Here is a 23,039-nt window from a genome sequence, read left to right as displayed (position 1 = left end):
TGCATGTGCACCATGTGTGTGCCTGGTGAAGACCAGAAAAGGATTGGATCCCCTAGAACTAGTATTTACAGACAGTTGTGATCTGTCATGTGGGTGCTGGGAATTGAACCCAGGTCCTCTGGAAGAGCAGTCCATGCTCTTAACTGCTGAGCCATCTCTCCAGTGCCTGTAGTTTTTCTCCTTTAGTATGCTAATGAGGGTATCTGTGCTATTTCAAATATTGAAACACATGTCATATTAGAAATAAATCCAACTTGGTCCTTTTTTCCCCAAGTTTTTTGAGACAGTGTTTTGCTATACAATCAAGACTGGTCTTGAACACATTCTGTAGCAAAGACTGGCCTCAAAGTTGCAATCCTCCTGCTTCAGCCTTCAGAAAGGTTGACTACATCACCATGCCTGGCTCAATTTGGTCATTTTAGACATTTTAAAAAGTATATTGCACTTAGCAATTGTTGTGAGAATTCTGCCATTCGGTCCAATGACCAGTTGAATGGAGCGGTTTTGTTCAGTGGGTGTGGTCTTCTCTGAAGATAAGTGACCCATTAAGAACCCGTGAGGAGAAGACTATATATATATATATATATATCGCTGGTTGGAGCAGGCGGTGAGTGGAGGAGAATCGTGGCTTGTGGTTTGGTTCCCGTCTCCCTTGGGTGGAAAGGCAGGGCAGTGACAGCTGGATCAGCAGCAGGGTCAACCTTGTTCTGTGTCGTGAGTGTACCTTATTGATGTCATCTGTTAATAAACCTGACCTGATCCTGGACTTCTATCTTGCTATACACAATCATTTGATTTAGAATATTTTTGTCTATGTTTATGAGATGGTTTTGTTGATATTCATTTTCAGTTCATCAGATTCTTAAAATATCAAGATTCTATCAGTCCCATTAAATGAATTGAGCATGCGCTCCTTTTCTACACCATGGAATTACTTTTGGGAAAGTGGAGTTATTTGTTCCTTGGGTTTTAAAATAGTAAAGCCATCTGGGCCCAGAGTTTCTGTGGAGGAAAACTTCTGTTTCTTCAATGGTTATAAAACTACTTAAATTTTTCTGCTCCCTTTTGGGACACATTTCATAAGTTATATATTGATAGTAATTTGTCTTTCTTTCCCAAACAATTTGGCATATGGAACTGTTTCAAACAATCAAATTATCAAATCAAAGCCAGGCATGTAATCCTGGGAGGCTGAGGCAGAAGGATGGACAGATCAAGACCAGCCTGGGGCTCAAAGCAAGAGCCAGTCTCAAAAACAAATCACATCAACAGAAATCCATAGATATCTGGACTGTGCTGGCTGGTCCCATGCCAACTTGACACACAAACTAGAGCCATCTGAAAGGAGGGAACATTAATAGAGAAAATTCCTCCAAAAGATCCAGCATTTTCTTAATTACTGATGGATGGGGAGGGCCCAGCCCATTGTGGGTGGTGCCATCCCTGGCCTGGTGGTCCTGGGTTCTATAAGAAAGCAGGCTGAGCAAGCAGTGTGAAGCAAGCCAGTAAGCAGCACCCCTCCATGGCCTCTGCATCAGCTCCTGCCTCCAGGTTCCTGCCCTGCTTGAGTTCCTGTCCTGACTTCCTTCAGTGATGAACAGTGATGTTGAAGTGTGAACAAAATAAACCCTTTCCTCCCTAACTTGCTTTTTGGTCATGGTATTTCACTGCAGCAATAGAAACCCTAGATGAGACATGGACATTGATATTTGAGAAGTCAAAATAGCTTCTTGAGGCCAGGCATGATAATGCTGTAAGCTCAACACCAGGGAGGCTGAAGCAGGAGGATCATCATTCAAGACCAAGTTGGGCCACAGAGAAGCTGTATAAAAAAAATAATTCTTGAAAAACAGGTGTGTTGAATTTCTCACTGGCTGTTTTTTCCTTCCATGCCACAAGGCTATTCCTTTTGACTGGTCCTCTCCTCCCCTTCACTGTCTGCCAGACTCTTCCTCGCTTTGGGGAACTCAGGACAGGTATCAGATCCTCCAAGATTTCCAGACTTCCCGACTATGCCGAGCGCCTGTCCTGGGCTTCCCCAGCCCTTAACATTTAACACTGTTAGTGCACTGAGCATGCTGCACAGACTTCTTCTCTGTACCGCTCACCCCCAGGACTGTGAGACCCCCACTTGGTGTCCACAGAGCAGAGGTGCTCAGTCAGTCAACACCTGCAAAGCTGAGCTGAGACTGTAGCCACAGTTCTCTGTATTTCTTTATCTATGTGTCTCTTCCTTCATGTTTCACTCAATGGTCATTTACAGGGCAAATCTACATGATGGGCATTGTTCTAGAACAGCCAGTGAGAAGGGAGGAAAACTAGGAGAGTGTGGCACCCTGGAAACCAGGGGAAGAAAAAGCTGGGAATAGAGATGATCAGCCTGTCACATACTGCCAGGAAGCCATGTAAGATGAGATCTGGGGCATAAATGTTGCTGTAGCAGCAGCAATTTTCAGTTGCTGGGGAAAATACAGATGGGGCTATTTCAGAAGGGCATAGGGTATTGGCAGAATAGAAAAGAATGGAGAAAGATCTGGGGCATAACTGTTGCTATAACAGCAGCATCATTTTTTAAATTGCTTGGGAAAAATACAAATTGGGGCAATTTCAGAAAGGCATGGGGTATTGACAGAAGAGAAAAGAATGGAGAAAGCTGCTACAATAATTCTTTTAAGAAGTTCTGTTGTACCACTAGGCATATATGCTGACACACATCTGGAATCCCACGGCTAGGAGACTGCAGCAACAGGACAGTGAGCTCCCAGCCAGTCTGAAACCCTGCTAAGTAAATAAACAAAACCACCAAAACAATTACCATTTTTCAAAGTTTTGCTGTAAAGGGAAGTAAATAAATATATTGTGTTTTATTTTGCTATGCCAAGAGTTTTTATTTGCATGCAATAAATGTATCTAACCTTTCATTTAAAGCTTCTGGGTTTCCTGTTTGGAGTAGAAATGCAATGTCTGTGGACAACAAATCTGATACAAATTTTTCACAGTACATTAATTTCTTTCTGGGGCCTTCCCCATTTGGGGGTTTGAGGGGTCTCCCTGCTGGTGTCAAAAGCGGTTTTTTTTTTCCAGTAGCCTCAAAACCTTGTGGCTAATCCATGTCTCCATATTTACAGCTGGCCACAGCCACTGACACAGCCACATGACTAACACCAAAACTTCATGTGGCCTCTTCCCCTTGGCTCCCACCACAACCACCCATATACACAGACAGAGGCTCCCACAGACAAAATATGCACGACCAAAGGACCACATATATTAGGACCACAAGGCAAAGGGATACAGATCCTCCAGAACACATTGAGGAGGCAGAAGTAGGCATGGCCATGGCCATCTCCATGCCCACCATGGATCATGGTCATTCCCCAGAATGTGACCACCCTACACACTTAGGCCCAAACAGGAGACCAGCACAGCAAGACACATCATTTCTCATAGAGCTCTATTGTGGCATATAATAATAGGTACTCTATATAAATTAAATTAAAAATAAAGCTCCAGCAGGTTGCACAGATTGGCTGTTAATAAATATATCTCTGGGTAATTGTGCCCCAAGACCAGCTCATGACCACTCTCCCTCATCCAGAGAATTATACAAAAATAAATACAGGCTTGGGGTGGGTGGGTGGGTGGGGGGCATGCCTGGTTCCATTCTAAAATTTCTCACACCGTCCACCATTCTTTTCCACTCCACAAGTACTACTGCGGGAAGCCTGGTGCTGACCAGAGAGCTCCGAGACGGGAAGGTCTCTCTCCAGTCGAGCACTCTCAAAATCCAAGGACCAGAGTCCCTCATGACACAGGCCACAGATCTCCTCTCAACTCCTTGGGGTGGCAGAGGAACTGCCAATCTTCAGACCCCAAAGAGGAGATCTGCTGTCACTGATCCTACGGGCAGTCCCTACGAGAACCAGGCCAGAGAGAGGCACAGCCCAAGCACCAGAAGGGACATACCACTGTTCAAAGCCACAGGGACCACAACTAGCCCGGCCAGGACACCCAGAGTTTGGGTCAGGGGCCCCCGAAGCTGAGGAGCCAATCCACACCTACATTGTGCAGGGGCTGCTGGCGTGGGAGACCTCTCTGGGGACTCAAGATTTGGGCTTCCACCCTCTTCATCCTGGGAGAGCCCATGAGAGTTGGCTACGCTAGACAGACAGACTTCAGTCCCCGCGGGACGAAGGAGAGCGGGACTCTGCTCTGGCAGAGCTGGTGCAGCCGGCTCCGGTTCCGTTTCAGAAACAGGTATCAAGCGGCCTGCCCACTCAGTAGGAATCTCCATCTGGGCTTCTGTCCCAGCCTCCCCTGGGGACCCGGTCATCCCAACTATGGGCCTATTCATGTGCCAAGAGTTGACGTCCTTGCCCATCTCTTTCTCTGGATTCTCAGTAACCTGTCCCTGTGTTCCCAGAACCACAGGGCTGTCACATCCAGAGCCCTCAGGCCATGGGAGCCACACATCTCCCATGGCTGCGACAGAGCGTGCCCCAGAGAGGATTTCTGGAGGTGATTCCTTAGGACTGTCTCCTTCGGGGCTAGAAGGAGTGATGGAGAGTCCCTCTTCGCCCTCCCCCTCGTCATCAGGGTCTTCAGTGTCCTTGATGAGCTCCACGCCACACCCCAGGCGCGCATAGTGCAGCGTGATCTCCTCGGCCAGGGCACTGTTCAGGGCTCTCTCAGGGCCAGGCCACTTCAAGATCAGGTCACGGTCCGTGAGCATGCCCAGGGGATGGCTGGGGGAGGTTCCCCCGTCTGTGGAGCCCTCCCCGCCACCCCCTGCTGCCACGGCAGCCCGCAAGCGGCTCAGGTGAGACAGGTAGAGCTGCTCCAACTCCTGGTCAATGGTGTCTTCACCCAGCAACTCCTCCAACCCACTCACAATCTCCAGACCCCGAGTGGGCTCATCTGCCACAGCCCCCACCATGGGGGCCTTTCGACCCCCTCCACTTTCCCACGCGGCCTCCACCTGTTGCTGACTGGGTTCCAGGAAGGGCCCAGTGGCTCTATCACTTGCATCCGGCCCGGAGGCCTGGTCCCTGGGGGGGCCACCCAGGCCATAGGTAGATGGAGGAATCCTGATGGCTGGTATCTGGAGGACCTCTGTAAAAGCCACAGGTGGATTGCTTCTGGGGACGTCACCTTCTTCGTGAGGGTTGTTCACTGTAACTTCAGAAACCTGTTTCCATTACATGTGTGGGGAGAGAAAGGGAGTGGAATAAAGTAGAAGAAGAGACAGTAAGAACTGGGAACAGCCTACACCCAGTCCCTAGAGTTTTCCAGGCAAAAGTATGTTAAAGAATCCCCTGTAATTCTCTAACTGCCAAAGACTTGATCATGTATATGCAAAGAGCCAAGTTCTGGCAAGTACAAAGAGACCTCTTTTTGCAGGTGATAATGCTAAGTGAGCCACTGGGCATCCGTACTCAGTAGATAACTGTAACAAATGAATTCATGATGAGTTTTCTCTTTTAAAAATATTTATTTATGGGTTGGTAGGATGGCTCAGCGGGTAACAGCACTTGCCGCCAAACATGATGACCTGAGTTTGATCTCCAGAACCCATGCGTTGGAAAGGAAAGAGCCAGTTCCTACAAGTTGTACACACACACACACACACACACACACACACACAATAAAGTTAACAGAAAGTTAATATTTACTTCGTAATTGTCTTTGAAAACAATGCTCAGTCTAGTAGCAACAGTCCTACTGAGCCCCCATCTGAGTTGGTAGACATGATTCTCCCTCAAAAGGAACCAAGGCTTCTTTTATTTATTTATTTATTTATTTATTTATTTATTTATTTATTTATTTATTTATTTATTTATTTATTGTATGTGAGTGCTCTATCTGTACATCTTTATTCCAGAAGAGGATATCAGATCCCATGATATATGGTTGTGAGCCACCGTGTGGTTGCTGGGAATTGAACTCAGGTCCTCTGGAAGAGCAGCCATCTCTCCAGCCCCCGAACCAAAGCTTCCTAATGAGACTGCTTTCTCCAGATTTGGAGCAGGCAAAGTACAAGACCATGATATATTATCATAGCAAGATGTGAAAAGAGGTTCACAGAATAATGGGGAGTGCTAATAGGGGTAAAAAGACACACACACACACACAACACACAACACACAACACACACACACACACACACACACACACACACACACACAAACTACTCCTAGCCAAAGATACTTCAATGTAAGCCTCAAAATAAACAAATGCAATGGGTTCAGAGACAAAAATACGTTTTGGATCCATGAATGAATGAATGTGTAATAATTTTCTTTAGAGAAAAAGCCCAGCCAATAAAAGAAGTAGAATGACAGAATTTAAAAGAACTTAATGGAATCAGTTCTGTTTAAGTCAATTTCATAATGCTAGACAACATTTAACAAATATATTTAGCAGAATTAATGGTTGAGTAAATGTAACTTAATAAAACACTGAAGTAAATAAGATGAATGAATTAACGAAAATAGAGTAAGAAGGTCATGGTCAGTGAGACCGCTCAGTAAGGGCCCTGAGAGCCCGAGTCTGATTCCCAGAACCTACACAACAAATGGAGAGAACTCCTACAAGTTGTCCTTTGACTTTCAACACACACACACACACACACACACACACACACACACACACACACACACACTGTGACATGCACACACCTGTGCATGTACACACAGATACACAATAAATAAATAGATAGATAAATAAAGGTAATTTAAATTTTTTAAATAGAATAAGAATTGTGTTTCCACCTGAATGCAATCAGCCAAACTTAGATGATGTAAAACTCTGCATGACAAACAGGGTTTAGTAAACAAACTACAATGAAGAAACTTGGGGATATTAAAAAGTAAAGAGACATATCGAGATGAAATACAATGTATCAGCTGGGCAGTTTAATCCCAGCACTCAGGAGGCAGAGGGTCTGTACAGTGAACTCCAGGACAGCCAGGGATTCACAGAGAAACCTTGTCTCAAAAAAAAAAAAACAGAGGAGAGAGAGAGAGAGAGAGAGAGAGAGAGAGAGAGAGAGAGAGAGAGAGAGAGAAAGAAAGAAAGAAAGAAAGAAAGAAAGAAAGAAAGAAAGAAAGAAAGAAAGAAAGAAAAAAGAAAGAAAGAAAAAATACAATGCATCACCTTGTTTGGGTCCTAGGAATACATGTAAGGAAAATGGATCACTAACCCAATCATTAATGATATGAAGGAATACTGTTAATTTTCAGAGATGTGATCATGACATGATCATTGGGGGATTTTTTTGTTGTTGTTTTGTTTTGTTTTACAGTTATTTTTCTGAGAAATAAACTACAGCATTCACAAATTGAGTGTTATCTGGATTTTTTTCCCAAAATAATTCCACAGGAAATGAGAAGGGAAAGAGCTATGCTATAAAGTAGGAATGGACACATACCAGTATGTGTTGATGCTGGGTGACGTGGGTTCATTACACTGTCTCTTTACTTTTATACACCAGTATGTGTTGATGCTGGGTGACGTGGGTTCATTACACTGTCTCTTTACTTTTATACACCTGTATGTGTTGATGCTGGGTGATGTGGTTCATTACACTGTCTCTTTACTTTTATACACCAGTATGTGTTGATGCTGGGTGACGTGGGTTCATTACACTGTCTCTTTACTTTTATACACCTGTATGTGTTGATGCTGGGTGATGTGGTTTATTACACTGTCTCTTTACTTTTATACACCAGTATGTGTTGATGCTGGGTGATGTGGTTCATTACACTGTCTCTTTACTTTTATACACCAGTATGTGTTGATGCTGGGTGACGTGGGTTCATTACACTGTCTCTTTACTTTTATACACCTGTATGTGTTGATGCTGGGTGATGTGGTTTATTACACTGTCTCTTTACTTTTATACACCTGTATGTGTTGATGCTGGGTGATGTGGTTCATTACACTGTCTCTTTACTTTTATACACCTGTATGTGTTGAAACTGTGGGTTCATTACACTAGTCTCTCTACTTTTATATATAATTTTACTTTTACACTTTTATAAACAAAAGTTAAAACACACACATTTTAAGTGTTCCCTCCTCCCCTGCCAACAGCATCACGGTTCACCAGTTTCCTCTTCCCTGGTGCTCCTGTTTCTCACCCTCTCCAACAGTGCCCCACAGCAGTGCTCATGATTCTCCCTCCCTTGTCTCCTCCTCACTAAGAGTGAAAATGCCTAAGTCCTCACCTTGGTTCCCACGCTCCCCTCCCCCAGTCTGTTCCCTGCCACTTCTCCTCTTTGCCCCTCACTTCACTCTGCTTTTCTGCTCCCACAACAGTCTTCTCTCTTTCTCTTTCTTTCTTTCCTTTTTTTTGTTTTGTTTTTCAAGGTAGGGTTTCTCTGTGTAGCCCTGGAAGTCCCTCTGTAGACCAGGCTGGCCTGGAACTCGGATCTGCCTGCCTCTGCCTCCCAAGTGCTGGAATTAAAAGCATGCGTCAAACCGGGTGGTGGTGGCGCACGCCTTTAATCCCAGCACTCGGGAGGCAGAGGCAGGCGGATCTCTGTGAGTTGGAGGCCAGCCTGGGCTACAGAGTGAGATCCAGGACAGCCAGGGCTACACAGAGAAACCCTGTCTCGAAAAACCAAAAAAATAAAAATATAAAAAAAGCGTGTGCCACCACTGCCCAGCTTAGTCCTATTTCTGACATACAGCAGTCGAAGCCCACCTTAGGAACTTGGCACTTGCCTGGAAGAAGGCTCCTCTCCCAGTTTGTCATGGGGCTCCTTCTCTCACCTTCAAATTTCTCTCAAGCCTAGTTTCTCATGCCCCTCCCGCCCTCCATTTTCCCTAAGCACCCATCTTCATTTAAAATAGCACATATTTAATCTTTATTTCATTGTGTCTCTGCCTGAACATGTACTCCTCATACAGATGTCATCTGTGTTAGGTTTCCAGTGTCTATAACATGGAACAAGTATTCTAAATGTTTGCTAATTAACAGTTTAAAGAAAGTGAATAATTTCAGCCATCCCTTACCCCCATCAAATTCTGAGGTGTGACCTCACTCCCACCTCCACCCCCATTTCTAGGACAGACAAAAGCTTGTCAGCTCTATCCCTAGGTCCAGCTGTGTTCCCCCTGGGAACTACCTCCCAGACTATTCACACCAAGGTTACAAGGACCTGCTTACCTGAAGTGTCATCTGGGGCCAGGGACGGAGAGGGGTTGGGGCAACCAGGGGACCCAGCGACTCTGGAACATCAGCATGTTCTGTCAGAGAGAAGAGAAGGGCACTGTGGAAGCGAGACAGGTACACAAGCAGCCTAACCCTGCTCATCTAGGAAACTAACTGGAAGTTTACAGTGGGAACTTTCTGTGCCAGTCAAAGGAAGTGACCTTTTCTCTGTTACAGAAAGAAACAAGGAAAGGAGAAATGGTAAAAGGCCACTAGAAAGGTTAGGTGATACAGCTCCGTAGCCGAGCATTTGCCTAGCGCGCACGCACACACACGGGCCCTGAGTTCCATCCCCAGCACCATGAAAAATAATTCAGGTATTAGAAGGGGCTAGACTCCTCAAAGCCTGCCAGATGCTTACCCACAAGGCTATTATCATCCATGTTCTTCATCCTCAGCTCTTCCTCAAGAGGCCTGTGGGGCAAACGAGACAGCACATAAATCTGACACCCTGAGAGGACAGTTCTGCCACCCTTGGGCACCTTCTGTGCCACTGTGGTGACCAATCTTCACCTAACAGCTGCCATTTTCTCTTCCACTGCTTTTTAATTCTTTGATCATAAAAGTCCTATATACTCATCGTCGGAATTTTTCAAAATACAGAAAAGCATAAGGATGCAGGAAAGAAAACAATCACATATGAGCCAGAGGCAACCGCTGTTACTATTTGGAAAATTTCATTCCAGACATTCCCTGAAACCATTTAGATTCTGCAAACATGCTTTCACAGCTGGCTTTGTCCATTAAACAGTAAGAAACATCATTACAGACTTTTGCAAACAGAGAAAAAAACACCAGCTTTGTGCTCCTATCAAATGGCCTTGACATTATCTATGTGGCCATCCCCTTCCTGCTGAGTAGCTAGCTTGTTTCCTTTACTTTATGGTTACAAACCAAATATCAATGGGCAGTTTGGCATCGCTTATCTAGGGTTTGTTCCTGGCTGTCACAGAAGCCATTTTTAAGGAAGGGCATGCAGAAGACTAGGGGACACAGGAAGCAGCGGAGGCGAAGAAGAAAAGCAAACGGAGAATGAATGGGAAGGGAGTCAGAAAGGCCTGTCCCTCTACTCCACCTCCTCTTGGCCCCCATACCAGCCTGCCAGGATCCATCACCTCCTTGTATGAAACACAGTGGGCATAGGGAAGTCAAGAGTAAGGATCGAAAGCCAGATATCTGGCCTGACACAGAGCAGTAGCTCAATCAGTGGGAGAAATCTCTCGGTCTAACTGCCCCTCTGTCAGCCAAGTTAGATCCCTGAGTGGCATAGGCCAAGTACTTCAGTCCTATCAGGAGTGGGATTTAATCATGGGGCAATCAGTTCTTATTCTTACCTGTGAGTACTAAATGTTCACAAATAAGACAAATGGAGGAAACAATGATTACGACAGCAATGATGATAGGATTCAGAGACCTGAGGGGAACCGAAACCATCACAACTTTTTCTTCCTCAGAGCTAACAGGGCACTGTTGACACGAAAAAAGTTGCAACTGAGAAAACACCTGATCAAATCCCTAATCAAAATGACCCTCACAGAAACAGAATGCCAGCAGCAGGCCTATGCACAGAGCTCTGGTGCTAGCCAGTGGTCTACATGTGTCACAGGTACCGGTTTATACCGGTGGTGACTGCAAGGGAGGAACTTGTAAATCCTTTGAGGTGGGGTAGTTCTGCTACCCCCATCTTGTGGATGATGAAGGAGAGGCTAAGGAGATGACTCAAGATTGCACAGGCAGGATCAAAACCCAGATCTTTAGCTAACAAGCTGATGCTGTTTGGATAAGAGACTCGTATTGCACCCAACCCAATCTCCAGCCCTAACTAGAAAGAGCAGGGAGAACCCATAACAGACACATCCATTCCCGCCCCCTCCCTTTCAGGAAGGCTGTTTTTCAGCTGCCCATCATCCACATATTCACTATTTCTCTAGTTCCATGGCATGTACGGCTAGACTACTACCAAAGAGCAGCTACAGGAACCTTTCATCAGCACTTTGGAGGAAGGAGCTTTAACTAATACGAGGGCCTAGAGTCTAGAATCTTTGGAAGGGGTACTGAGTCTTTCTCTGTAGTCTAGGGCTCATGCATCCCACCAGAGGTGATTTGGTCTGAATATTAGAGAGCCTGGAGCAGGTGGCTCTGGAAGCCCAGCCAGAAACTTCCACACAACACAAATGAGAAGATTCAGGAAAAACCATGTTAGTCCTGAGCCGGGTCTCTTAGGTGGGTCTAAAATCCAGGCCTTTGGATCTACAGCTCCATAGGATTTCTCCCTGGCAGAGATAGCATCCTTTGTTTTTGTTCTTAAATCATCTTATTGGGATCTTCTAAAGTAAAACTTTTCATGAACACTCCCAACTGGACAGAAAGCCAGCCCTTTGTCCCATGGAGAGGCCCTACACAAACAAACACCCCTGTAATCTGCCTCGATCCTGACACACATGACAACCGAGCTCCTGTTAAGTCATAGATGTGAGTGAAAAGAGAACCCAGGCAGCAGCCACTAGCAGAAAAGAGACTTCTAGTCAGAAGAAGGAAGACAAATACATTCCAAAAGGAAGTCCTTCAGCCACACCTCTTCTCCTGCTGAAGCCACCCAAGCATCAGCCCACACCAAGATCCACCAAGTCAGCAGAAGCAAGCAAGTTGTTTTCCCAACCTCAAAGAGCTGGGAAGAAAAGCAGGAGGCAGGGCCGATTGTGCCTCGCCTCCTCCACTGTGGGCCTGTTTGTTAACTACATCAAGGTCATTTGAAAATCTTACATGTATCCTTCAAAACAGCCAGCTCTCCTTCTTCCAAATGGAGAAACTAAGATTGAAGGACCTGTGTCTATAACCACTAACTACAATACACTCCATACTGACAACACCCCAAAACAGCCCCACTTTGAAGACATTGTCTCAAACAGTAGGCAGGGTGTGTGTGTGTGTGTGTGTGTGTGTGTGTGTGTGTGTGTGTGTGTGTGTGTGTAAAACTTCTGAACTGGCTTCCGTGGTAAAAACTTGGCGGCAGCTGTGACTACAATCAAAAGGAGGAAAAGAAGGGACTGAGTGTAAGTGTGCACGGGCACACTGAGCAGTAACAGTTCTTAGAAATATGGGGAGGCAGAGTAAGAACAAAACTGTGCCTGCAGTGTGCCTGTTCATTTTCAAGAATAAACCCTGCTCTTTGGGCACCAGTCCCACAAATGCCATGTGGCATCCTCTCAAGGGCAGTGATACCCCGTGCCCAGGACACAAACTGCCGGGGATGTCTTGGCATACCTTATTTGAGGGCCTGTGAACATGAGTCAAGTCCATCTTAACCTAGACCGGACTACTCTACTGGGTGTGAAAATTCGCCCTGCCATTAAGAAACTTGATGGCTGCTTGACTCCAGACGGTACCTGGAGACCAGGGGATGAGACTTCAGAAAGTGGTGACAGTTGCCCCAGGCCCGGCCAGCCGAGACAGGACAGAGAGATGAGTTGCCAGGGAGAAAGAAGAAATGAGTGCTAACAAGCCCCGAGAAGACATGCAAAGTCGACTCAGTCACATCACAGCCACCAACATCATCAGGGCCTGTGTGAGCCCTCCTAGCACTCCAAGTTTCAAAGAACTTTACTTGCCCAAAGTGGGTCATGTGCTGAACCCCAAAGGGAAACACAGCAGAGCCCAGCTCCCATGGAGACAACTTGATGATGCTGTCTGGAGGGGTAGGTGGCTTCAGAAAGTTGCTCTGAGATACTTAGAATTCTAGTTACCCTAAGCCATGTGCTCAGGGATGGGGGAGGGGCGGGGGATGGGGTGAGGAGGCTATGAAAGCCACCAAGTTATGTAGGACGATGTCTTGCCTTCCCCAACAAGTGTCAGCCTCAATTCTAGGGCTCGTGCACTGTGGAGCAACTTACCATGCCTCAGGTTTCTTCTAGCTCCCTGACACTTCTATGGTCACAGCCCGGGGTGAGAAAACCATTTTACATCATAACCCAGCACATCCACACGAGTAAATACAGACACAGACGCAGACACACTGAGAACTGGAACAGTTGTTCTTCAAAATAATACTTACCGCTACCGCTTGTCATAATGTACTGTGCTATTCCCTACACCATTTTTCAATGTTTGTTGGAAGCTAGCAAACTGATTTTGCATCTCAATTAATGGCCAGAAAATGCAATGCTGAATAATCCCAGCTCTACCACATACCAGCTGTGTGACCTGGGGCAAATTACCTAACCTTGTGCCTCAGTCTTCTCATCTATAAAGAGACGACAGTAATACTTCAGTGAGTTGCTGAACAGACTGGGGAAACATGAAAAGCACCACTAAAGTGCTTAAAACTAATTCCTTCTGAGCTCCCACTGAGAGAAACTGAGGCTCTGAAAAGGAAAGCAACGTGTCAGCCATGCCCAGCTGGCAGGACCTATCAGCTAGCCTAGTACCACAGTTCCAAACTGGAGTACTCGCGGGACTCGACAGGCTCAGATCCCTGCTCTGCCACTTAGGTGTGCAGCCTCCAGCCCACAGCCGTAACCACGATGCCCTACCAGTTTTCTGTAGAACAAAGGGACATCAGTTTCACATAAAATCCTCTCTCCAGACAACTCAGATGACCCCTAGCCCGCCCTGTTTCAATTCTAATTGTTCTCATTTCCCTCAGGCTGCCAATTCAGCCATCCGTTCAGTTACAGGTACAGTTAAAAACCCCTGAGGCTTTGCTGTGCGTCAGGGAGATTGACAGGAGACACACTGGGGAAGAAACCGAACTATGAAATTTAGAATTGGATGTGGAGACATTTGAAAAAATACTCAAACTCATCATTTCAACAAATATTTATTGAGCACCTACTACGTGCCATGCACCGTGGCAGGCCTGTGAGAATACAGTGGTCACCAATGCAGAGCATGTCCCTACCCCTCACGGAGCTTACAGTCTAGCAGTGCGGTCACCCAGTAATCCCCTAAAGGTCTCACTACAGCCTCAAGTCAGAGCCTTAGGAAAGGAAGGAGCATGCTGGAACACTAGGCCCTGGCACAGACTAGAATCAGCAAGGCTTTAAGGATGCTCAGAAAACAAGTGGCGGGGTGTGTGTGGTCAGGAAGGAAGAGGTGGTTTGGGAGCACGGTGTGGGAGACAGGTAAGCCTCAGAAACCTAAGCCTTCTGTCAAGTGCAGACACAAAGTTCAGTAACTGAGGCAGGAAGAACAAGGAGAAAGAGAAGAGCCAGGGATTTTGAGGAAAAAGAACAGGGTGTGGTCCCAAGGCCAGGGACAGACAGAGGTGACCTAAGTAGGTAAGAATGAATGAAAGCCCCAAAGCCTTCTCAGGTGGGCCCAAAGCAGGGACTGGCTGATAAACATGTGAGGTGAGCAAGCAGCGGAAGCAGGTGCCGGTGACCTCACTTCGGGTGAAGGGGCCAAGGGTGATCATCAGGTACTGACCAGAAGCAGAAGCTCTGGCCTCAGGATAAGTCAACAGAGAAGATCAGGTGAGGGAAACAGGAAAAAAGCCTGACAACACAGAAACGAGGTTTATGATCTCAGATTCTGGAACAAATGGCAAAAACGGAAGCTCTGGAGCAAAGAACAGGAAGTGGCCTAATATGGGGACAATGTGAGGGGTGTCAGTGTTCACAGCTGGGGGCTGAGTGATAGGGAGTTCCATTCTGATGGTTTCTATCATGTTGGAGAAAGCAAAAGGCAAAGTCTGGAGGTAAAGAATGCTTGAGAGGATCCCATGAAAGAGGAGCCCAGGGTGGATCTGAGAACACACAGGATTCCCAGGCAGGAGGGAGGATGATCCTGGACTCGGGGTAAGGCTCCCATGCCAGGCTCTGTGGCATTCTCTAACTTGACCTGCCTGAGCTCATCAGTGCTGTGAATAAAATGAGGGATTTAAGAGGCTATGGTGGACAAGCTCCCCTGAGGAATCCCTCTTAGAACAGAGGGGTCTACATGAGGAGAATCTGAGGGGTGCGGGACACACATTCTTGGTGAAGCAAACAGTATGAGCAAAGACACAAAGCAAGAGGAGTAAGAGAAAGGATGTGGTGCCACGACCACAGAAGCCAGTATAAAGCAAGAGCAGCGACAGCAGAAGGCAAACCGGGAACAGTGAGGGCTTTAAGGGCCAGTCGGATTTTGTTACTCTTGACTCTGAAGAGGAATAGGACACCCCCTCAAAGTATAAAACCAAGACTGACCAGAAGGCCTCTTCCCATATCAGGCCTAGCACTGAGGACTCAAATGCTATTCACCCACGCAGAAAAGGAATTAAAAGCAGTCTAGCTCACAGAAACCAGTCGAGAATAAATGAGACTATACAAAAATACTCTGCAAAGTGCCTTGCAAAGAAACGGGGCTCATCCATGGGTCACTTGGTAAGGCTTTATATGTGCCTTGCAGCCGGGCTTTAGAACCAGCCCGTGGGTATCTTAGAACCAGTCTGTATCTTCTTTACTTCTTTCTAGCCCTGTGCTCGGCACATAACAGGCCCTACAAAAAAAAATGCTTGTTGATGGATTATCTCTAAACCTAGTGGGTACTGAAAACCTGGTCCTGCAACCCGGGGAAAGCATGCTTGAGCCTCTGAACTATATCCTCCCGGCTGCCAAACAGCTCCCCTGACCCCACCTGTCCAGGCCCAGCTGCACTGTGGGCCTGCAGCCAGCATTTCTGAAGCCCTCTACAACAGGCCTCCCACAGATAAGAAGAGGGGATCCCCTGAGGTCCACCACCATTTCCCCAGAAGGCTAGATCACAGGGGGAGCTGTTCTTCAACAGCGCTCCACAGCAGCAGCAGCAGCACACAGGCCTTACAACAATAATAAGTTGAAATGTACTTGCCAAGAAAGCCGCCGACCTACAAAGAAAACCTTATCGCTGATCTTGCAGTGCACACCAGCCTCCCCTTTGCAAGAGCTGAGATCGAAAGATAAAGAAGCTATCAAAAAGCCATCTACCCACTTAAAATAATATCTCAAGTCACGTTGGGAACCACAAACATGGGGCCAGCTACCAAAACAATTGTCTAAATGAACTACTTCAATTTCTCCTTAAAACCACCCATGTATTTTAAAAGAAAAACACCCTCTCCACCCACCTTGGCCTGGCAAGGTTTTGATTTGTCTGTTCTCTTTCTTTCACACTCTTGAAAATGACCAAAGTTCAATACCCACACTGTGGTACCTTACAGACAGGGATCCCACAACTGCCAACTGGGATGAGAAGGGACTAAAATGAAGGCGATTCTGGGGGCACTGGAACTGCTCAGTCTGGGTGGTGGTTACAGAAGTGCAAACATTGGGGCTGGGGATTTAGCTCAGTGGTAGAGCGCTTGCCTAGCAAGCGCAAGGCCCTGGGTTCGGTCCTCAGCTCTGGAGGGGTGGGGATGGGGTGCAAACATATTTGTCAATCTTCTGAGCCATGCACTCAAGATCAGTACACTCCATGTTGGTATACCTCAATAAAACATCAAGCACACATAACAGGTTCAAGGGAAAAGATGAAGAACCAAGAACACAACAGTGAAATCCAGAATTTGTTTTTCAACTAATGTCCCTAACATCTCCTCCCTGCTCTTGCCATTCACTAGCTGAGTGGCCTTAAGCAAGCTGGATCATCTCTCTGAGCTCCCCATTTCCCTGTTAGGAATCAATATAGCACCTACAGCAAACAGCACATTCAGCTGGCCTTGAGAGGAGAATGCACCTACCTACCACTGTTAGCAGAGACCACTAAATGCTGACCACCACACCTTTCACAGCTACAATTATGCCTCAGTTACCTTGCCCACAGTTGCTGCATCCACTTCAACCACACAATGTTAATGCCATCCTTCTCTGACAAATGAGGAAACAGAGACAAGACCATACAACAAAGCTGAGTTCAGGAGGGGGATGCACAGATTGCATGTGAGTATCTAAATATTAACGCGAATTAACACCACTATGGCACTACTTTGAACTAGGCTAAACCCTGAATGCTTTGACTCACCCTGTGCAGTACGTGCCATCATTACCTATTTTACAGATGAGGGCATATTTAGTTAACTACGGCACAGTGCAGGTAAGAATTGGCTAAGGTGGCAATTGGTTAGAAAGTGGCAGGCCTGGGGTTTGAACACAAGTAATCTGATGGCAGAATCCAAGTTCTTAACACTTCAAGGTTCATCAGCTAAGAGCTAAACCTTTCAGAACCATTCACGCCCTAAGCCCTTACCACAACCAGATGATCCCACAACACCCTGCTCCATCATGCAGCTTCCAATGACCAAAAGAGCAACCTCCCATTCCCCATTTTCAGTCCTCCTGAAATGCACGCATTTCATGGAGAATCTAACTGACCCCAGGTGTCACCTCACCTAGACAACCACAAAAAGAATCAGGCCTAGCTGTTGTCCTTGAAAAATGTATAAAGTCCTGGTAAAGAAGACCTAGAAAAGCATTATATCAGTCTCCTGGGTTATAAATGGTTCTTTCTCCCAGCCCCTGAAGTTTATGGGAGCCATGTGCAAAAACAGAGACATGAGCTTCAAGTCCACTTCTCATCTGCTTCTGCCTCTGCCAAAGCCAATCCGTCCATGTGAGAATATGGCCTCAGCCCCTCACCTCTACAGGAGGCCTCAGACTACGAGAGGAACAGTAAAAAAGCTTGCATAGACTTCAAGACCAGAAATGGGTGAAACTAAAAAGCCACGTAGCACCACTTCCTCAAGCAGTTTCTGCACCTCTGTAACTGACTTCCTGCTAGGTCAGATAGGAATCAGATTCCACACCCCACACTGGGAGACCCTTAGTCCACACCATCATCACACCACACCGCAAGCTCTCCCCACGCCAGCACACCGGCTGTCATTCATACCAGACTCGTCACCACCTCAGGCCTTTCAAACTTGTCCCCACTACCTACATCTTTCCTTCCACGTAAGTCACTGCTCCATACCACTCAGGACTCCATGCCACCTCCTCAGGAAAGTCCTACCTGTTCCATTTCCTATCAGTTCTCTCTCCCATAACTCTTCTTCATCAGCGTCTGGGACTCAGCCAAAGAGCTCACCCTCAACACGTCTACAGCTGCCACTCCCTCTCCAGAGCCTTAACTACCTTTTTCCCTCTCAGCACTAACCTTAGCCCTATTTATCTTATCTACTTGTTTGCTTTTTCATACTGTTTCCCACAGGAGCCTTGCGGGATGGTTGAGGGCAGGGAAGGTGTCTGTCTTGTTCAGGGTTTTACAGTGGAACTCAGTAATGGATGATACCCCAGGATACAACAGTGCCTAGCACAGTTTGGCCTCCACTACTCTTTGACCAAATGCACCCCTCCTCCCTGTCCTGGAGAGCAGGCCTGGGGGGGGGGGCTCCTGGAATGGGATGCTTGTTCTCCATTCTACATTCAGCCCTGCGTTGGCGGAGGTGGCGCTGGCAGACATTACCTGCGCCTCACCGGCTTCATGCAGCTCTTCAGCTGCCTGGCCTCAGCCTCCACAGGACCCTGGCACTCAGGCTGTGGCTCCAGCTGCTGCAGCTGCTGCTGCTGGGGCAGCCCTTCGGCATCAGTGGGTGTGGGAGCGGGTGCGATCCGGAGCAGGACAGTGTAGTTGCGGCCATGGTTGTTGGCCCAGAAAGTGCCCTCGGGGGTCTCATAGCGCACCACGAAGTCGAGGCGCGCCCCATCTCCCGCACCCTCAGCAAAGGGCAGCTGGAAGGCAAAACGGTCAGTGCGGCCACCGTCGTCGGGTGAGGAGGCAGACATCTGGCCAGGGCCCAGGCCTAGACCCGGATCCAGGAGGGGATCTCCTGCTCCTGTTCCTCCCACTCCTGCCCCCGGGGGGCTGCGTGGGACATAGCGCGCTGGGTGGTCACAGAAGGAAGCCCAGCCGTCGTGTGAGGCCCGCACGTGCACCGCCTTCTCGAAGGAGCGGTTCAGCACGCGCACCAACCCGCGCACCACCGGCGGGCGCCCCCCAGGCACCCACACCCCGGAACCCCCGGGGACCGCTCCAGGAGGCGGCAGCAGCGCCTCCAGCTCCACCATCACGCGCCCCAACCGCTCCAGACGGCCCAGCGCGGGCGGCAACGAAAATGTGGGCACCAGGTAAAACCCCCCGCCAGCGGGAACGGGACACAGCGGCGAGGGATCAGGGCAAGCCTCCTCTTCCTCCTCCTCCCCTTCATCCCCATCCTCGCCATCATCGTCCTCATCAGCCCCGCCGCTGCCGCCATCTTGCCCGGTCGCCGCCGCCATCTTGCCCGCCCCGGGCCCGCCCCACGGCCGGTAGCGGCGGAGCTGCGCCAGAGGCAGCCCCAGGGCCTCGTCAGCGAACAGCACTCTCCGCGGGGCCACCGCTGCCTCAACCGAGGCGCGGGGCTCTCCCGCAGCCGGCGACGGGGGCGCGGGATGCCGCAGCGGTGGCTCCACAGGGGCCGTGCGCGCCATATCGGCGGCGGCGGCGGCGGCACCGACGGCACCGGCGGTGGGACCGGCGGGGGCAGGGCCTGAAAAGGCGGGCAGCCAATGGGAAGGCCAGAGCGGGGGGGTGGGGCTCCAGTGGAGCGTAGGCGGTGAGATGAAGACAGGTACAGCCAACAGCCAATGGACAGCCACACGGGAGTGACGTAGGCAGTGACTGACGGGCAGGAGAAGCTAGCGGCCAATGAGGACGCCCGAGCGTGGGCGGTGTGGGAGGCGGGATGATCACCGAGTCAATGGAAAGGCCGGAGTGGGGTTAATGCGGGACCGAAGATGTAGCTAGCAGAAGCATGACATTTAGGGGGGAGGGCTAAGCGCGAGCGGCATGGTGGGCGGCGGGAAGATGGAATGGCTACAGGCGATGGGGGCAGCGGGGAGCGAACCCAGAGGTCCAAAAAGTGGGAGATCCGCAGGTTGCGTAGGCGGTGAGACGTAAGAAAGATAAAAAGAACAGCCAATGGAGAACTGCACGCGAATGATGTAGAGGCAGGATGACGATAATGATTGCAACGAGCCAATGGGGAGTCTTGTGAGAGTACACTATGGCTTCAAGGGGTGGTAACAGGGTGGATCTAGCCAATACCGAGACTGAAAGGAGGCTGGAAGATATTGTGTGAGCATACACGGAGGCGGGACTGAAGGGGGAAGAGCCCTTGGGCATGTGAGGAGTGAAGGTGGGAGCGAGAAAGAGATGGGGAGCCGGGGTGAAGGCTGTGAGATCTCAAAGGGCAGTGCCAGTACAGGATTAATCAATGCCTAAACTGGAAAGTGTAGCCAGACAGAGACTCTAGAGGCAAAACGGGAAAGCAGAGCCAAGGGTGGTGGTGTAGGTGATGTGAAGGAAAGCATAAGTAGCCAATAATTAGGTTCGAGTGGAAGAAGGTGCATAGGGTGAGCCTGAGCTATTCAATGCAAAGAATCCGGATTCAGGCAGCCAATAAAAAGATTAGGCCTCTGAGGAATGGATTTACCTTCCCCCTAACCTTCCATGACTCCCATGACCCCCACGAATTTCCAGAGCCCCTAAAAGCCTAGACTGTACCATAGTGTGAGACCAAAGCAAAACAGCGCTGCCATCAGTTACTGGGTGTGTCCTGCACACACACACACACACACACACACACACACACACACACACACACACACCTCCCAGCCTTTTCGTGAACAGTGCAACTAGCCAAGAACGCTCTTAAAGTTAAATCTTAAAGATTGTTCCTTAAAGTTCCCAATTGAGCATTGGTGTTCTTCAGGACTTGGCACCATTGGGAAAATCAATCACAATATAGGAAATAGAGCTTTTTGAAGGATTAGCTTTTTCTAACTTGCACTCAGCACACATTGACCCTGACAGTATGCAACCAGTTGATTGAGCATGTTAACAGACTCCGGCTAATCCTGCCCTTCTTGCTCATTTTGACACGTTGCACTCCACAGTGGCTTCCTCTCCCCCACTTTCGTTCCCCATCTCCGTTGAGACCATCTCCTCTGCCCAGGGTGCTGTCTCATCTGTTTCCTTCCTCTAGTGAATTCCTTTCGTTCTCCCTTTGAGACCTCACCTACTATGGGAACGGAATAGACTCTGCCAGCATGTTCATTCACACATGAATGTTTCCGTCTTCCTAACTTACTTATTAGGCCCTACCGTCCGCCGTATGCCAGGTTCGGGGAACGCTTTTATCTAGCCCTCACAGTCCCCCTAGCAGGAAGGCCATCTCTTGGCCCCTACAGTGTCTCTGCTCCTCCAGTCTGTGGCCAGGGTCATGAAAGGAGTATGTTCAGCTACAAGAAGCAGAAAAATAATAAAAATGATGAAGGCTTAAACAAAGCAGAACTTTTCTTTTTTTCTCATCTGAAAGTTCAAGGTGGCAAGTAATCTCAGGATTCTTATCCTGCCTGCCCGTTTTAGGTATCAACTGTGCCCTGGTCTTGCTTTGGAGTCTCATTCTTTAGCAAATCCTGTAGGTTATTTATCCAAAGCATTTCCCAAGCAGAATATGGTGATGCACATCTGTAATCCCAGCACCCAGGAGGCTGAGGCAGGAGGATCACTGAATTCAAGACCAGCCTAGGCTACAAGTGTGAGCTTGTCTTTAAAAAGAATGGTTAGATGCATTGCAGCTCAGTGGTAAATCACTTCCTAGCAAGTGCATGGGCCCCACCTCTAGCACCATTTTTTAAAGTCCCAAATCCACCTTTGCACTATCACTGTACCGACAGGACCAGCCCCAGTGCCGGTCACCAGGGCTACTATAGTAGCCACCTCCTGCTTGGTCTCTGCCCCATGTCCCTACAGCCTATTCCACACTCAGCAATCTAAGGTATCCTCCTAAGTCCTGACAGTGACGTCCCTCCTCTGCTCCCGACACTCCAGGGGCTTCCTCCGCACTTGGAGGAAAAGCCACCCCTCCAGGGTGTTGTAAAAGGCATAATCTAACGAGTGCTCTTTGACCTTACCTCTCATTCCTCTTGCTTTCGCTCACTGCACTCAAGGCACACCAGACTTCTTGTTGCCGCTCTCCAAATCCAGTACACTCACCTCAGGGCATTCCCATTGGCCCTTCCCTCCAGGTCTGCAGACCTCTCCATGGCTCTCTTCCTCACCTATGCCAGATCTTTGTCAAAGATCCCTTTCCCTGGGAACTTTCCCTGACCTGTTCAATTCTACCCATTCATCTTCAACCCGCAGCCCTCCAGATCTTCTTCCCCAGAATCCTACAAGAGCAGATATAGTTAAGGTGGAGGGGAGATGCTGACCTCTGACAACCTGACCCCCGCTCCAGCCCTTGTTCTGCAAAGATCCTGGCTTTCGGCTTCAGTAACCTTAGCCCTCCCTCACCTGAAGCCCCACTCAAGTAGACTCCTGAGAATCTCTGTCGCTAACCCTCACTCGTGTTCCCTGCCACCTCTCTGGCCAGTCTTCTCCACAGAGTGGCAGGAACAGGCAGATGGTCACGGGGATATAAAGGAGGATGCAGACCATACCATGACCCCTGAGAAAAACAGCACCTATTCCAGAAAGAGACGGGTGCCAGGGCAGGGACTAGAACTGTCTCCGTCACATAGAAGATACAAGGGACTATTCGGGCCCAAGTATACAGGGAGCAGGGAGCATTAACTCTGGGCATGCCCACAGTCAGCTGCCCAGGACTCCCTGTTAGGTATGTTCTTCACCCTCCCCCTCTCCCCTCCCACACACAACCACTCTGTTAAGCTCCTAGGATCCCTGCAAAGCTCCAAAGTCAGAAAGAGGACCTCATCCCACCTCTGTACCTCCCTTTCGCCTCAGCACCTCCCTCTGCTTCCAGCCACCACACAGCCATGTTTGTGCTTAGATATATGTCCCACCAACTTAGAAGCCCCAGCCAGTG

The 23,039-nt window shown here is 48.5% G+C and overlaps 1 protein-coding gene across 1 annotated transcript; it reads right to left on the bottom strand.

Moving 5' to 3' along the window:
• Positions 1 to 3,246: 3,246 nt before the first annotated feature.
• Ppp1r3f (protein phosphatase 1 regulatory subunit 3F) lies at positions 3,247 to 19,677 on the bottom strand. Its single transcript, XM_028881335.2, has 4 exons — positions 18,635 to 19,677; positions 9,579 to 9,631; positions 9,173 to 9,252; positions 3,247 to 5,188 (listed from the first exon to the last, which is right to left on the bottom strand). Exons 1-4 carry the CDS (start codon positions 19,636 to 19,638, stop codon positions 3,914 to 3,916), a joined length of 2,412 nt encoding a protein of 803 aa, XP_028737168.1. The 5' UTR covers positions 19,639 to 19,677; the 3' UTR covers positions 3,247 to 3,913.
• Between the last annotated feature and the right edge of the window lie 3,362 nt (positions 19,678 to 23,039).

The sequence above is a fragment of the Peromyscus leucopus genome, chromosome X (genome assembly GCF_004664715.2).
Source record: "Peromyscus leucopus breed LL Stock chromosome X, UCI_PerLeu_2.1, whole genome shotgun sequence".
In the NCBI taxonomy this organism is placed as follows: Eukaryota; Metazoa; Chordata; class Mammalia; order Rodentia; family Cricetidae; genus Peromyscus; species Peromyscus leucopus.
Note: the sequence above shows the minus strand (reverse complement) of the source record. Positions and strands in the feature narration are given on the sequence as shown.

Excerpts from the sequence above, each read along its gene's own strand:
- Ppp1r3f (XM_028881335.2), bottom strand. The coding sequence starts at position 19,638 with ATGGCGCGCACGGCCCCTGTGGAGCCACCGCTGCGGCATCCCGCGCCC. Across the intron at positions 9,632-18,634 it reads ATGAAGCCGGTGAGGCGCAG|GCCTCTTGAGGAAGAGCTGA; the intron begins GTAATGTCTGCC and ends TTTGCCCCACAG. Across the intron at positions 5,189-9,172 it reads GGCCCCAGATGACACTTCAG|GTTTCTGAAGTTACAGTGAA; the intron begins GTAAGCAGGTCC and ends TAATGGAAACAG.